The sequence below is a fragment of the Ptychodera flava genome, chromosome 17 (assembly GCF_041260155.1).
Source record: "Ptychodera flava strain L36383 chromosome 17, AS_Pfla_20210202, whole genome shotgun sequence".
Taxonomy (NCBI): domain Eukaryota; kingdom Metazoa; phylum Hemichordata; class Enteropneusta; family Ptychoderidae; genus Ptychodera; species Ptychodera flava.
The window spans coordinates 5,607,932-5,620,721 of NC_091944.1; the positions used below are offsets into that span (position 1 = coordinate 5,607,932).

General features: G+C 37.5%; 1 protein-coding gene across 9 annotated transcripts in view; it reads left to right on the forward strand.

Annotated features, from left to right (window-relative positions):
- The window catches only part of LOC139115230 (polycystin-1-like protein 2), a 96,321-nt gene extending 84,298 nt beyond the window's left edge, over nt 1-12,023 (forward strand). For 7 of the 9 annotated variants that reach the window (XM_070677193.1, XM_070677195.1, XM_070677198.1 and 4 more), the window contains 3 exons: nt 33-607; nt 951-1,083; nt 1,580-1,609. Coding sequence is in view for 1 of the 9 variants with exons in the window: in XM_070677189.1 (XP_070533290.1) it covers nt 33-607; nt 951-1,083; nt 1,580-1,803; nt 3,058-3,235; nt 3,771-4,007; nt 5,958-6,081; nt 6,759-6,981; nt 7,673-7,772; nt 8,613-9,173; nt 10,067-10,213; nt 10,584-10,687 (2,606 nt within the window). In the remaining 8 variants the exon portion in view is untranslated. Of the gene's footprint in view, nt 1-32; nt 608-950; nt 1,084-1,579; nt 1,804-3,057; nt 3,236-3,770; nt 4,008-5,957; nt 6,082-6,758; nt 6,982-7,672; nt 7,773-8,612; nt 9,174-10,066; nt 10,214-10,583 lie in introns of those variants that run through there. The other 2 variants (XM_070677196.1, XM_070677189.1) reach the window with 2 other exon arrangements.
- The last annotated feature ends 767 nt before the right edge of the window (nt 12,024-12,790 follow it).

Genomic DNA, 12,790 nt, shown 5'->3' on the forward strand with positions numbered 1-12,790 from the left:
TTGTATGATACCATGGCTTCTTTGTCTCCTAGGTCCATTTCATTTCACCTGGCACGAACTGTACGTTGGAATCATGGGAGGCCTCGTCGTGTTCCCAGTCAACCTCGTTATCGTACAGTTTTTCCGGAAGAGCAAGGCGAAGAAAAATGTCCTAGCACCGACCAAACGACGCAGCAAACGAGTTACATTTGAAGACGGAAAGATTGAATGCAAGCAGTATGTTAACTTGCAAAACTCTCCAGAGTTTCCAACCGAAAAGAGGACATCGAACGAACGCAAGGATGAGTTAAAGATTTGCGTCGACAGCGACAGTGGTGTTGGAAGTCTGACAAGCTTGAAAGTAGATGCTCAACACAGATCGCCTGAAAAGGACAAAAGCGAGCTCGGTGATGAAAAGATTTCAGCACCCAGGAAAAAGAAGAAGACAATCTACTTGCCTCACTGGTGTGTCTACATCGCCTGGATTCTGGTGTTTTTGTCAGTAGTGGTGTCAGCATTCTTTACAATACTCTACAGTCTTGAGTGGGGAAATGAGAAGTCCGTTCAATGGCTTCTATCATTTGTGATATCCTTTCTGCAAAGCGTGTTTCTGCTTCAACCCGTCAAGGTGAGAATAAATGAAAGGGAGGGAGAGACAGAAAGACTTTGTATACATTTTGGATCTATGATCGAGAAATGCGTATTTCAATATCACATGGCCCGCTTTCAATATCCAAAAATGTGTTGATAAGTTTATTTTCCATTAAATTGAATTGTATACATTCGCAAGCGGTCTTGCGTGCATGAACTCACGGGTTTGCCGTGCAGTTAATGAGTTTGTCTGCCCTTTAATTGAATGGACAAAGGAGAAATAATCTATTTACCATGTTCCACTACTTGGGTAGTCGTAATGCAAAAACTTCAGTTAGAGTATTGAAAGTCTATCTCCAGTATCGTTTTATCATCGCCAGGTGGTGTTGATGGCGCTGGTCATCTCTCTGATATTCAAGAAACCAGATGAAGATGAATACGAAGGTAGTATGCAGGGTGAGAGCCAGCCGTCTGTGTCCGTGATGAAGCAAGATAGCAAATCAGCCTTGAAAGGTACGAATAGAGTTGCAATCCTATGATTTTGTGACAGTTTGATACAATTACATTAAGTTCTTTAGAGGGAATATCTGTGCATCTATCATTTACTTCTGTCAACAAAGAATTATGATAAAATGAGTGAAAAGGGAGATTATTTTAAATAATGGTTTATTTTGACAAGATTAGAGATAGCTGTAAATAGACAAACTCCTTATGGTTTGATGTAAAACATACAGCGACTAGCTTCGGGAAAACACAGTAACTGTTGTTCGTGTACAAAGGTTTTTGTCCGTGCAGGACTTTTCACTCATACCTTGTTGTTCTGTGATGGTGCTATTCTTTTAATGCTGAAGTAATACATATACCGTTTCACAGCCAGAAGAGTAATCTTTACGGCCCTGATACGGTTTTTGCGGTATATGATGGTTGTCTATATAATCCAAACATTGTCTTTTCCGACAATTACCTTATTGGCTCACAAGTTATGACTTATTTGTTACTGTTTCTTTAGAGCCACCGTTGCAATATCAGCCGCCAGATGAAGAAAAACTGGCCTCAGCGAGAGAACAGAGAATGAAAGAGCTGAAAATGTGGGACATATCCCGAGAAATTATCTTTTATTTCTTCTTTGTCTTGATATTATTGATTATCGCTTACGGCAACCGGGACAACAGATCGTATCTTCTGCAAAGCAACCTTAGGAATCAATTTTTCAGCGGTAGTGCATTTGAAAAGGTATGGCAATAAGCAATACTTACACCCTGAGAACTATCTTACACCGTGACAATAATCGTCTGGTATGTATTATTCAGACAAGTAACACGAAGTTAATAGTCGCGCCCGCGGCTTACTGACTACGCATGCGCAGATTCATAATATACTATGCCAGTAACCGGAAGTGTACCCTACTTTCATGGGCGCCGCCATGTTTTTTAGAGTACTCGTAAATAAACAAATACGAAACGTGCAAATTATTATTTTATATAACATGCCATTTATAAAATATATCTCTTTTATTATCCAGTAAGTATTATTATCCACCTTGTCGCTGATACAAAATATCGTTAATATCACGCATAAAAAATAGAAAAAGAGAGAAAACTGTTGTGCATATGAACGAGGGCATACACGAATGCTGGATTGAATTTTAGAAAAGCGCCCTGTGTCAATAACTAGTTCAAAAAATTGCCAGTTTTAGACAGAACGCTATAGTTTTCAGCTTGCAAGTGGAAGGTGGGCAGTGCCGTTACCATTGCTATGATAATGATGGCATAATACGTCCCTTGTTTGACACAATAGGCTGTTATCATGGTAAAAATTGCCAATTTTTGTCCAACATTTTTACAAATTACAGAAAATCTATACCTGCATGATGCTGCAGGGTTTGACGTCGTGTACGTACGTGAACTGCTTTCATCAGAGGGAAACTGGGCATAGTTGTCATACAAACGTATATGGAGTAACAATTAATCTATTTTATCATGAATCAATACAAATAACATTGCCAATATTAACCCCTGGCGCGACACCAAGGGTTTTCGCAATTGCTGTATATTTCTGACATCGGCATTGAATTGCTCTCTCCATAATACTCAAGTTAGTATATGAAGAGTCCGTCGGGTTCTCCCGTTCAGATTCAAGTTGCCATTTTGTGTGAAGCCCTTGCCTCCCACATACCCTTAAAAGACTCGAAAATGGCTCGATAAAGACGATTTCAATCCACTGGAAGTCTCGCAAGACAAGATCGAAACTGTCGAAAAGAATAGTGAAGGATCAGTACAAGATATGTTGTCGACTGTTTTAACCGAGGTGTAAATTTTTTACACGAATTGATTTCAAACTTCCACATCTGGCAAGATTTTGTTTTCAAGAAGCAGTCACAGACATTTTAACGGCATCAGATTACAGACATTTCAGTTGGTCTGTCCTAGAAACTTTTACTGACAGTCGTCGATAAAAATATCGTTTTAATAATTCTTTTAAATACAGATTGACGGTGGTTTTGCTGAGTTTTACACCTGGACCAAGGTCACGTTCATACCTGCACTCTATGCGTACCAATGGTACAACGGGGACCCTGTGGATGAAGACCTGACGTCATTTCTTAGAGGTCTGGATTCATACAGGATTGGCTCGGCAAGAATTCGTCATCTGAGAATAAACTCTGGTTAGTGTACTTCTTTCCTTTACTTAATATTATCAGTATAATGTATGTACATTATACTGTTAACTTTCAAAATGACGGGACTTTCAATGACATCAACTTCTTATTGAAAAAAACTGAACCTATCTCAGTCATTGAAAATAATGAACGTCACTTCCGGCTATAACATGGTCATGATTAGCATATTTGTGCGGTTGCATTTTGCATACAAACGTTATTTATCCCTTATAATGCTTCCTCAAGTTGAAAAAAGTTTCTACTACCATTGCACCTTTAGACACTGACAAAATATCAAAATAAAAGTAAGTCTGGGATCCTAAATTGATAATATTCTTTTGGAATCAAACGTTAATTTATCTGTTAATACCTTCACCTCATTCTGTTTGTCTTTTGATCATTTTATTAATAGCTAACATTGCCCAGTAATATTTTTGGTAATTCTGATATTATAATGCAATTTAGATTTTATCGATTTGAATTTTTCACCTCAATTATTTTTTATATCACACGCCCGTGTTAACATCTGTCTGTCATCCAGGACTGTGCACAGCGCCACGCCCGATGACAGACTATATCGACATTTGTGATGTTGATTACTCATGGGATGCAGAAGATAGAAGCTATTACAACAAAATGTGGACCGACTTCAACGAGAGTTTAACAGACGATGATTTTGACTTCGTCTGGCATTACAGGACGTCGGACGAACTGAACGGCTTGCCATATTACGGCAGATCAAAGCTTTACCGTGGAGGCGGATACGTTGCCGAGTTTGGTAAGTTGTGATAAGAGTGTGGTGGTTCTTTTATACAACGCCCCTCGACAGGTTACAATCTTGGCAGACCAACTTTGGCAGGGTGTGACAAGTTGCACACGATGCGCACGGAAAGGGAACGTGTGTAGTACGATACTGTAAGCATTCGCAAAAATACTGAATACTGTGTTTCCTCTTAGGCGAAATGTGCAATAGGAACACGTATTTTGACGCACAATTTTACAGTATTAGGACCTTAAATGTTTTTTTTGAACTCTCTAACACGATTGGAACTAATTTGGGATATTTGGATGTTTATATTTTCAAATTTCTCAAAAATGTTAGGTGCCCTATAGTTGAATGTTGCGATATTACAAATTACACAAAAACAAGTGTGTAACTTAATTATCCAGCTAAGTTCCAATCGTGTTCTCTTTTAAATATGAAAAGAAACTTAATTTTCACAGCTTTATAGTTTCTAAAGATCAGCTACCCAAATTTCCTAACTCACAGAGCTCACACTGACTCCGAGAAAGGAGGTCAATTGGAATCTCAACTATCAGTAAATTTTGGCATAGACAGAATTAACTGTGCTGTTTGTCGTTTGTAGTCATTGGCTCCATTAACACTTTCACTGCGTAATTATTTTTATACGTGCATTCCTGTGCGTAGTTTTCTATGGAAATACGGCCTTATAAATATTGATTTACATGCATAAGCTGTATCTTTGTAATTATAAGAGTATTCGGGACAATTTTTTCAGTGAGCATTGCAATATGACAGAGCATCATAAAAATGAACAAAATGCCATGTGACACACCTAGAAGGTCACGTGATCACGGCGGCCATATTGGATTTTACACAAAAAATAAAAAAATGTTGCATTTTTTGTTATTTCAATATATAAATGTATTTTTTTCAGTGCAACACTTTAAAAATTACTACTTACATTTTATTAACTCAAATTCAGTAGGGGGAACACATACTCTAAAAGATTTCCCACATAAATGAGGTTAATATGCATATTTATTACAAGTTCATCTTCGAACAACAGGTATCATCTGACATTCAAAAGAGAGCTATATTATATGTAAGCTTATATACTGGTAGATAGTCCGATGTGTAATTGTCATTGATGGATTGATATCGTACAACATCCACAGGATACCCCATCAACATTTGTGACGTCGTTCGCAAACCTTTTGTCGCACTTTTCTCTCAGCATGCTCAGCTGGCCTACCTTCCTGTCTTGCTTGCAATGTCTGTCTTTGCTCAACTGGTTTGGGAACATATTCAAGTTCGGTAATAAAGTTGTAATTTGAAATTTGACTTCCGCTATCTCCGTCGAGTTCAGTTTCACGATCACTGACAATTCCACTATCACTGTCTAGAAAAACACGCTAAAGGGCTTAGTCGGTGTTTAAACTGTGCCTGTGTCGCCATTTTTAAATATCTCCTGACAGAAAAACAACAACTGATCACACGATCCTTACAAATTACGGCGGAGAAATGAGCGAGTATGGCGGCATTTGTTTACAAATTTGGCGCGCATGCTCATTAAGGTTTGACCTCTACCTCGTACGCTTAGCTGGGGCTTGAGGAAATAGCCAACAAACATGATTTAGATCAGACAAAGCCAACGTATATCGAACGCATATAAACGCGTACGTTCTTGGCGCGTTTACGCGCCTCCCGCAGTCTGGCCGTTGGCGCAGAATGCGCCCTCCCGCGGTGAGAGCATTTTCTTTGCACGGTGCCCCACCCCTTATCATCATTCATGATTGTGGAAGAGAATCGTTTGAAGTTTCCCTCAATAACATCTTTCATTTTCAGTTGTCTAAAAGATACATTAGATGACTAATTTACTCTAACTTTTCAGTATGAATGATAAAATTAATGTTCAATTATCTGTATCTCCGTTTTTGCTTTTACTCATTAATGATTTCTTCGGGGTTTCTACTTTTTGGTAAGGACCCTCTATCGATGTCGCCATGGAGACGGTTGAATACCTGTGGAATACAACGTGGTTGGATGCATACACACGTGCAGTGTTCGTTGAAGCATCGCTGTATAACGCCAATGTCAATTTGTTCAGGTACCAGGCTTATCATTTATTCTTTTTTTCTTTTTCATCTCTATTGATGTCAACGCTAATGAGAAAATAGACTCAACCATACTAAAACATCCTACCCATGAGATATTAATTCAAATACTTAGCTTTCGGTTGTCGACTGTAATAATAGCCTCACATCATTATATACTGTCCTTTTGTGTACTAGTGTTTTTATCATCCCTCCTTTGCGTGCTAGGGTGGATGCGCCTAAAGAGAAGATACACGGAATCTCAAACTCTTGCAAAAGTGTTTTTGTATACCACGTGTGGGTGATCATTTTGAAGCTCAAGGAATAACCAACACCCAAAATTAACTTTTCCATAAAGTGTACACAGGGATGGCAGCCATTTTGAATTTTAAGAGTCTGTAAATATTTTGCAATTTGTTTCTCTAGTTCCAAATTTTCCCCGCGAATATTTCACTCAAAATATGGTTACATGTTGATCACAGTAGATAAATAAGACATTCTGCGGTAATCAAAAATTGTGCCATTATAGAAATATTTTTTAACAAGGGATCTTTTTCAATAAATGATGACTCAGAAATTATCACTCAGGAAGAAAGAACAGAATGCTTCTCACATGAAACAAAAATTAACAAAATGATTTGTGCCAAAGATCAGATCAACAAATGTATCATTTACTCTGTAACTTTTGCAGCATGGTAACTTTGATCCTGGAATTCACTTCCGGTGGAGCGGTCATCGTCACACCCAAGATATACCCTCTACGACTCTATAATTACGTTGGGACTTTTTCAGCCGTCGTCGTCGCCTGCGAGATAATATTCGTCGTTTTCTTGGTCTTTTTCCTTGTCAAGGTGATACGATCAATTAAAAAGGAGAAATGTAAATTCTTTAAGGGCTACTGGAATCTTATTGAGGTAAATTGACGTTTCTTTTTCAATTCGTTACCACGATCTGATATCAGCTAGATTTCAATCATTGCAAAGGAGGTATAGTGACGTTTTTTTTCACGGACTACTTACATTACGATAAAAGACATAATGCTTACTTCTCTTCCTAATAGAAGAGTTATTTAACCAGAAGCCTGTATGCTGTTGCATAGTTGACTTTTTTCCACTTTGGTTTGGTCCAACCCAATTGCTATAGTATTTTAATTGTGGACCTATTGTGAACTTGGAGAAAACAGGTTAAATGTTGAATGTTCTGCCAGCTTTGCTTGGATCGTAAAAAGCAAAGAGTTTCGATAAAAAACATGCAACGGTGTGTTGCTCTCGGAAATGAGAAACCGACCCTATCTCGGGATCATGAAGATAATATTTAATGTGATCGCCTTGAGCCAAAGTTTCTCAAAAGTGAGTCTTCAAGTTAACAATGAAAATGTGTTTTTATGGAAGACTTTGTCACAGAAATCAATCCTAGAGGTGATCATATATTTTGACTCGAAACAAAATATTTCACAATGATTTGTTGCTTTCCTTAAGCTTATGTGAAACTTTAAACTGAACTTGAGTTCACTTGCGGCATCCTACAAGATATATCTCTGACTGTGTTTCTGTCCTGATAACCAGGTTTAAGTTCAATTCTGGTGTCACCGTTGTTCTCCAATAGGTCTGTAAGCTGTCACTGTGCTTTACTGGTGTTGCTATGTACGCCTATCGACTAGCCTTTTGGAACTTGGCCCTTGATTCGCTGCCGTCCAAGACGAAAGGTAACGATTGAATTTCAGTGTTTGTACTCAGGAGCTGAGGGTGAAAACTTTCTCTCGTTATGGATGAGTTACAAAACTTGTAAAGGTTTAGTTGACCATGTTGCATTATCATAGACTTGCTGCTTTTAACCCATGTCTTTAAGAGGAAACCGGTGATACTTTCCCTCTCTTTACTGAGGTGATTTTATTCGAGAAGTTGGCGCCTCTTATGTATGTTGGAAGTTGCGTCGACAATGGGAGGTTGAAAAAGTCAGATTCAGACCTCCATGTAGTTTTAGTCGGATCTCACCCACCAACATTGTGTGAGGTTGAAACGAAATTACTAGTAAACTTGATGTTTGCTTGGTTTGAGGTCTCTCGTGAATTGGATTTATATGGGGTCTGACGTACTGGTTAGTTGTCTACAATATGAAACAAGTCAAGATTATTATAATGTTCAAAGCCGTCATGCGAACAAATGTGAAATATGCACCATATGCCGTGTTGCGAAGGCAAAATCATGACGACCTCAAGTACTCTCACGCAAAATTTCGTGTAGATGCACTTCTGTCCTGTTTGTTTCTGCTTGCCTGCCTCCTCTTCACACCCTTGCTCTTTCATATTATATTTCAATTTATTGGTTGCAACTGTCAGTACCGGAGTGTCTATACCACAGTTTCATCTCATCCATATTTATCTATCGTTCAATCTTATCATACATGTATTTATGAATGCGTCAAATCATCATACTGTTCGTCATGAGTCAACGTAATTCGTCGATTCAGTACAGGTGAAGCCAAGATTCGTTGTCAACTAATACCATATGTACCATCTTATTTTAATGTTCTTTGTTTTCCATAGGAACCGGAAGTTTTGTCAACTTGCAGCAGCTTGCATTGTGGGATGAAATATTCGGTTATATCGTCTCCATTGTTGTATTCATATCCATCATCAAGTTTCTTCGTCTGCTACGATTCAACCGACGCATGTCACTTCTGGCGTCGACATTGAAAATCGCTTCGAAGGAACTAATTTACTTCGCAATAATATTCTTCATTATTTTCTTCTCCTACGGTCAGTTTGGATGTTTGGTGTTCGGCTCGACAGTGTATAACTACGCCGATTTCACACTCTCTATTGAAACGCTTTTCACGATGATGCTCGGCCGTTTTGGATACAATGACATTAAACAAACGAATGAATTCTTTGGCAGGTTTTTTTTCTTTACCTTTATGCTGCTTGTGTACATGGTATTATTCAACGTATTTGTAACCGTTCTGGTTACCTCGTACGAGGTTGTCAAAAGGGACATTGCAAAACAGAGCAACGAATACGAAATGGTGGATTTCATTCTGAGACGGTTTAAATTGTTCCTCGGAGTGACGCCGAAGACAGGCACGACTGACCCGAATAGCACCAAAGGTAACGACCTCACTCTGTGTGTATGCGGGACACGTTCATGACAGCATACTGTTTGATATCGGAATTCAAAATTCTAAACCTCGTGATACTGTATCTTGCAACAGAAATTCATAAGTATACACATTTCTAAAGAGGGGATTACATTCATTGCCGGAATCTACTTCAGGTTGACCTGATGGGAACAAAATATTGGCCATCGAATTTTTTGTCAGGACAAAACAACGGAAACGATTATTGGTTGTTTCTGTTTTTCACTTACTAACACATATTTTTAAAAATAAATTTATGTAATTAAATGCTTTGTCGCTGTAAGCGATAGAAACAAACTCCGAATATTTCTCGAAAAATATATTGATTATGCAAACAGGAACAACAAATAACACGATCTCACAAAAATAATTAGAAATGGTTTAGACTGCCTGTTCTTCATTGAAAAAGACTATCAATATAGGAAAAACATGAATTATTTAATTCTCCATTGCCCTACCTTGAAGGAATTTTTCCGCTTGGAACATTTAATAGGAAGCCATTAAAATCTTTCTAAACATCAATATCACAGGATCTGTTCAAGATCACAATGCTGTATTTTCTAAATTAGTGAAAAATGATTCCCTTCGCATGAAATCGAGTTTCTCTTGCACTTTACAAGACTTATTAGAGTAATCGACGTTCTAAACATTATTGTTTTATAATATTTCAAAATGAATCACTGTTACTGTGAACACTAAACGGGATTGGAGAACAAATATTAATTGAAAACAGCCGATATTGTGAAAGGGTTAAACAATTAGAACGGAATTAGTATAGTCGGCATTGTCTTACACTGACAACTTTCCCAATAATTGAAAAAAAATATCAAAAAACCGAATAGTTTGTTCCTAATCTATTTACAGATGATAAGTTTAAGAAGATGAAATCATTTCCGAGGAAGTCGAAGTTTACTAAACTTGGCAATACCGATGCTCTGTGTCAGCGAATCGATTTGATAGCACGAAGACTTTCTCTGATGCAAAGACATGACCATGCAGCTACAAAACAAAGTACGTAGTTTATAAGAAGAGTACATTGCCGTTCATACACGACAGTATCGCGTTTTTTCAATTATGAAGTTAGTTTGAGTCTAATACATGTTGGATGCAATATCGGATCATTCACTGTTACTACCATTACGATTATCACATAATGTGGTCAGACAGATAAAACAGCAATATTGAGGTGAGGGAAACTTGTTGTCATGTTCTGTATTAATGCGTGTGTTGTAGGCAGCGGTGAAATGTAACAAATATGACGAGAAACGTTGTAACACCACACGACATATCGGTATTATTTTCCCTCCGAAAACTGAGTCATAGATGTTTGATTTACGATTTTCAAAAGACGTAACTCTGATTACCTTCTTGGTTAATGCAGCTCGACAGGTGGATGAAATAACAGTCCTGGTAGAGTCACCCTCCCCAGAAGCTGACTCTAGAAGTTCAACGCCAAGGTCGTCAACAGGAAGCCGACTACTGTGAATTCACCCGGCCAGGTGTCTTTCATTATCCCATCCTATCAGGAGATAGCGTTTACGTCGAGACACGTGAACAGTATTCTATTCTTCAGTTCGGCGTTATATCAGAAACGTTTTATTTATCCTATTCTGTTCTCGATGTGAAATATCTCTGTGCATTTTAGAATGAAAAAAATGGAAAATAACTGATCAGCATACTTGCGACCGCAGATGAAAGAAGTTTCATTCTGTGCATAAGGCACGAATTTTACGACTCCATCATAGCCCACTTAATACTTTCCCTCGAACCGCAAGTCGTTATTAAACGAGAATGATTCACAAATGTTTGAATTATTTGAGCATGAGTTTGTTATGAGTAATTTATTCCAGTGATTTTCATTTCCTCAACCGTATTTTATAGATTTGATATCACGCTTGCAATCCTATACGAAATATGACTTACAGGCATTTGTATTTGCAGAACGGTACGCTGGAAACTCCGTTTATAACAAAACTTGTAAGCTTTCATAAAATGTACAGAAGGGCTGATATTATTCATACACGTATTTACAGCGGTAAAACTTGATTATACTTAAAAGTTTCTATTACCACATGTGCTTAGTCAGAGTATATTGGACTCCTCTGCAACATTCCATTTACTTTATAGTTAATGCACTAAAAAGTTGAATCATATTATATGATTGTTTGAGTTTCCTTATATGTATATTTCCTTTTGTGTTTTGTTTTGTGGTATCATGCACTATTTTTACTCGGTAGAATTCCAGAATTTCATTTGACTGACAGAGTACATAGTACTACCAATAAATGTAAATATTCATGATTATATCAAATCTAAATACGTTTATAAGTATGTACAGTGGTTTGCTTAACTTCGAATTTGTTTACTTCAAGGAATCAATTAAACACAGTTACAAAGGGGTATATCTTTACTTTGTCAATTAATGAATGCAGATAATGAATTTTACATAGATAAAGACACGAATACATAGCTCTCTGTGAAGATACTATTTTGGAATAACATTGTATATATGAAAATCACAGGCATTCAGCAATTATCACACCGTGTTTTCATGCTTCTTCCCTGCATTCGTTGCTGGTTTTATATATTTGTGAGCACTTTCTTTTGTCTACTTATCACTATTTTTGTGCATGATGATGATGTTGATGATGATGATATTTTCGTAAACCTTGTATCATTTTTCTTCAGACTTTCACATTCACATTCACAATTCAGAAGTAAAATTAGTGGTCGCTATGCAAATTTTAATTGTAGAGACACGAATTATCCAAAAGTTACGAATAATTTGAATTAAAGATGGCCATTGTCCCGATAGTAACTCTATTCAGAACAATTGAAAGTTTCAATTTTCGTGAAAACGACTTATTTAACACTTCATTTACTTCAAAAGCTTCAAACTGAGTCTTCACGGGCAGTAGGGCGAGGGCGCTGTCGTCAAAGTTGGAGATAGTGAAAAACTGTCCGGAGGCGCACTCTATCTTTATAGCGGCAGTCCTCAAGGCCTGGTTCTCACATTAATTTAGTTGATATTGAATGTTCAGGTGATTTCAGCCCTCTATTCGTCATTGAAAATTGTGTTCAGTTATCCAATTCCTTCAGAGATTAAGCTGATTAAACCCCTGCCCCGTTTAAATTTGACACTCGGCCTTACACTCGACTTATTTCAGCCAATTGATCAGTACGACATTACATCATCTATGGATTTGAAACAGAAAACGCGGTAAATCTCGCCCTTCAAATCTAGACGTGGCTCTCTACGAGACTTGCAGACCGAAGCGTGGCATGACGACTTTGACTATAGCAATCTCTGCTTCATTGTAGTGTCATGATATTGTAACTTGCAGTGTATGAACGTGATTAAGTTTTAGGGAGACTCGTACTGTGATAACGTCTTTGATAGTTGAGCAGCAATATTTGCTGACAATGCTATAAAATATACATTATTGTTAAAGATTCAATACCTATCAGCGTTCTGATAACTCTACAAACTTTTATTTAAATTCAAATGATTTCTATTTAAATGTAATTGATCACATGTATATGAACCAATAGTCTACTCTTATCACTTACTGGTTGATATAATAACCA